Genomic DNA, 4,295 nt, shown 5'->3' with positions numbered 1-4,295 from the left:
CAGACGCAAAGCGAGCGATGGCTTCTTCTCTATCCGGGGTGGCATGAGCTCTCGGGAGAGGACCTCATCTGTTTGGCTAAACTGACAATTTCCTTCAGCAGGAAATAAAGGCTCATACTGAGTTGCAGACTAACTACAGAGTAAGAAATAGCTTCACTTTCTAAAGACTCTGCCTTTTAAGACGTTTGGCATGTAACCTAATTTCAGTAGATGGAGTTTGTTTTTCCTTCTCCACCGGCTGCCTAGAAGTGTGTTTCGTTATCTCCTGCAGAATTGGGGCTGGGAGGGAAAGCGGGAGAGTCAGAGTTCCCCGGGCCTGAAATGTACTGAAAGAATAAAACTATTCAATACAATTAAAATAAGTGACAGGGGCAGCAATCCCAGGGGATTTTCTGTCTCACACCCTTCCCACCCCCACCCCCAGTCCCTGGAAGGGGCACTTCCTGGGCCCTGCGGGCTTCATTCTGTGAGCAATGGGGAAAGAACAGACCCCAGAGCGCAAAAGATGTCGAGAACACATGACTGGCATCTCGGCTACTCAGGAGGCTGAGGTGGGGGAGGGGATCGTGAGTTCAAGACCAGCCCAGGCAACTTTACAAGACCCTCTCAAAATTAAAAATGAGAAGAATAGTGGTAAAGCATCTCTGGGTTCAGTTCCCAGTACCACCACCTAAAAAAAAAAAAAAAAAAAAAAAGAGAAAGCAAAAGACAACCCATTAACACAGATTTCATCCAAGGGAAAGCAGTTTTTAAAATTTATTTATTTATTTGGTAGAGGGTCTCACTAATCAGCTTGGACTCATAGTGATCCTCCTGTCTCAGCCTCCCCAGCACTGGTATTACAGGTGTGTGCCACCATGCCTGGTTTTAGGGCCAGCACGACATGCAGTACCGGGGATTGAACCTGGGTCCTTGTGCCTGCCAGGCAGGTGCTTGACCACTGAGCTATCTCCCCAGCCCAGAAAGCAGTTTTTGACCTGACAGAAAAAACTTTGTAGTTTTCATGCACTTGAATCCTTTTAGGATATAATGTATTCACCTTTTGTTTTATATTTTTAAAATTTAAACCTTCTAGACAAGATTTTATCATTAAAAAGTAATTATAATGGAATATGATTTCCTGGAATAAAAAAAATATGAATTGAGAATCACTGTTTTGAATCTCACTCAGCTGTGAGGCAAGGAAAGACACAAGCAGAGAGAGGAGGTCAACCTTTTAATTGAGAAAGGCTAATCACGCAGTTGTCAGGGAAGAAAGACCGCAGCTGGGTCTCTCACACCAAGGTGTCCCCGTGGCTCCAGGTGTCCTGGGAAGGTGGAGATGAGCTTATTTGATGTCACACAGGAGGGCCACGCCCCTCAGGATCCAGTGATCTGGGGACAGCACGGTCCGCAAGTACACCACCGTGATGAAGGTCAGATCGGTTCGCCTGGGCTTCTTGTAAATAGGACACACGTACAGCTTGGGGTCCTTGGGCGCCGTGGAGTTGATGGCGAAGATGTGCAGCACGGGCAGCAGCGTGAAGAGCACCTTGGGCGTGGACTCCGTGAGCTTCCCGTTCCGCCTGTCCCAGGCCGCCCCGTCCATGTACAGCCCGTAAATGTACACCCCTTCCTGGAAGACGCAAGCATAAGGGAGAAGGATCAAGAAAGTGTAGGTGCATAGGATGGGTATCTGCTAACGCCATACTGGTTGTCAGTTTGGTGAGAAAATATACACCGGTCTACAGAGAGCCCTTCCTGGTCTTCCTCTCAGTCCGGGAAGTTTGTATTTGTAATCCCATAGATAAATTATTCGAATCCCATCAAGTTAATCCCAATCTACTACACCCAGTGCAGCCTACCGTGAGAATAAAGATGCTAAGGCACCTTTTGGTAGTTATGGGGAACCAAGGGGTCCTAATCCAGCCATAGGGATGGCTATCTGGAACAAAGGCCCCAACCCAGGAACAAACCCACATTTTATTCATTTGTGAAGAAGGGAGTGGCTTGAGGATGGGTGACTGAGAGGGTGGGAAGCCGAGTGCCGTGAGCTGGGCCAGGTAGGAGGCCTGCGTTCGCCTCTGCCACACGTGTGCAGGGAGAAGGCTCTGCAGACCGTGATCTGCACGACACAGCTGAGACGGTGTCCAGTGCTGTGGGGCTGCTGCTTCTCCTCTACGGTGTGATCTTTCAAGCCCCGGGAAGTCAGGCCTCTATCTCGAGGCTCATCCCGGCTGACAGGGTGGAGCGTTGGCTCTTCATCCTGCCTTGACCTGGCTCACGCTAGGGAGCAGCGGGTGGGGGTCGGGAGAAACACGCCTGTCATCTTCAAAGACTGCCGCCAGCACCTCGGCTAGATGGATGCGCAGTACTTAGAGCCAACTGAAGGGATGAGGAAAAGTCCAGCCAGCTCTGTACGCATCAATACATGGAAATAGGGTCAGGCTCAGCCAAAGCAGAGACAACTGCTCCTCTTTCAAGGAGAGCTGTCCAGGTGGTCCTCCGCATCACTCTTAAAATGGTACTAGATGAGGGGCGCACCACCAGGCACTGGGCACAGTTTCCCCCTTTGGCATCGTAGGCAGTGGGGACCACATGGAAAGGCCCTGGTACTGCTTTCTGGAGCATGTAGTGGCCTTCCTGGACAATGCTGAAGTCAGAGGACCTCTGTAAAAGCCTCTACAGTTCTCCTGGAATTGGAGCAAGGTGGGGATGTGGACAGCATTTGGAGCTGGGATCTCAACCTGTGCCGGCTAAACTGACCGTGGTTCAACTCCCACCCCATTCCTGGACACAGGGGGTGGCATGCCTCACGGCACAGCAAGGGGCACGAAGGGGCAGGGCAGGGCGAGCAGCAGCATCTACAGTCTTTCTCAGCATCTCGTGCATACATTAGGACCTGCCCTTGTGCTCTACACCATCAAATCAGGGAGACAAGGCACACAGGTACAAGACAAGTTTTTAAAAGATCTGAACTGGACAGTAACAACCATTTGTTATGGGATTTTCAGCTGAAATGCACTATGGGAGTGCTCAGGACCTTTACAGCAGGGGTGGCCCTAGAGGAGGCACGGAGCAGAGCCTGGGTTTGGCAGGCAAAGGAGAGAGGGAGTCACCCCAGGTAGGAGCAAGATTACAAAGAAAGGTGGGGTGGGCAGAGAACCCCAAGCACCTTATTTAGCAGAAGGTTGAACAGTTATAAATGTGGGGTCACATGGGGGAGCTCCAAGAATCACACAGGCTCATACAATGTGCTTATGTAGAGGATGGTGACCAGTTTTCCAGTTCCAGCGAGGATAGGTAAGGAGAATGAAATGCAGATTAACATGGAGATTAGTAGCGAAGTGCTTTCTGGAATGCCCTCATATGTGCCCCTAACTTAAAGGCCATATTTTTAAATTCACAAGCAGAGACATGTGGTTGGACCAACAAAATCTTGGGCAATCTCAGGAAATCAGGACATATAGAGAACTATATTATAAGTAGCTTTGTGCTTGATAATTTTCTACAAGAACAATGTGACAACCTAGAAACCAGCCTACTGAAGTAAGCCATCTCTCCAGGATTCTTTCAATATCAGGGTCACTCAGAAAGTGTGGCAGATGGAACAGTGTCACCCCAAGTTCACGTCCATTCAGAGCCCAGAATCAGGTCAGCCATGGTTGTGCCCACCTGTAATCCCAGCACTCGGGGTTGAGGCAGGAGGATCACTTTGAGATTGAGGGCAGCCTGGGCTACATAGCGAGTTTAAGGCCAGCCTGAACCTCATAGTGAAACCCTGAAAAAAAAACCCTCAGAATGCAAACTATTCAGCATGCAGACTTTGGAGTGTAACTAGTTTAGAAAAGGACAGATGGGGTGCAGTGGATTAACTAATGGTCAGTTTGTAACAGCCAGCTGACGGAATCAGCATGGTGCTGGTGTGGGAGCAACCTGGGGTCACTGTTACAGCATGAAGGAGAAGGGCTGGGGAAGAAGGTATGTGCTGCGGGTTCTCCAGGAGGAGCTGGCCACGTGGGTTTTCCAGATACGAACTCCGTTGTTATTGTCAAGGGAGCTGAGGTCCTTGTTGTTGCTAAGGATGACTGCTTCTGTTTGGGGGAGCTCTGGTCTTTATCTGGAGTATGTTTTCCTGGCTCCAGTGCAGATCCCTCAGCCTGCTGCTGCAGATCCTTCACCCTGCAGGCGCAGACTTTCTAGCTTCCACCACTGACCTTTGGGCCTTTCCAGGGCAGATCCGTGATACGACTTGATGAGACATTGTCCAGGCTCTAGGGCTCCAGCTAGACTCGTGGGGGGCACTGCTATGGGCT

At 50.0% G+C, this 4,295-nt stretch overlaps 1 protein-coding gene across 1 annotated transcript in view; it reads right to left on the bottom strand.

The window, feature by feature from the left end:
* Nucleotides 1-1,242: 1,242 nt before the first annotated feature.
* Dnah8 (dynein axonemal heavy chain 8) overlaps nt 1,243-4,295 on the bottom strand; it is a 313,541-nt gene continuing 310,488 nt past the window's right edge. Inside the window, exon 92 of the mRNA XM_004624185.2 lies at nt 1,243-1,615. Within this exon, the coding sequence (XP_004624242.1) occupies nt 1,328-1,615 (288 nt within the window). The 3' untranslated portion in view covers nt 1,243-1,327. The remainder of the gene's footprint in view (nt 1,616-4,295) is intronic.

Source organism: Octodon degus, unplaced genomic scaffold, assembly GCF_000260255.1.
Source record: "Octodon degus isolate 3935 unplaced genomic scaffold, OctDeg1.0 scaffold00005, whole genome shotgun sequence".
NCBI lineage: Eukaryota > Metazoa > Chordata > Mammalia > Rodentia > Octodontidae > Octodon > Octodon degus.
The sequence above is the reverse complement of the archived record's forward strand: the minus strand, read 5'-3'. Positions and strand labels throughout refer to the sequence as shown.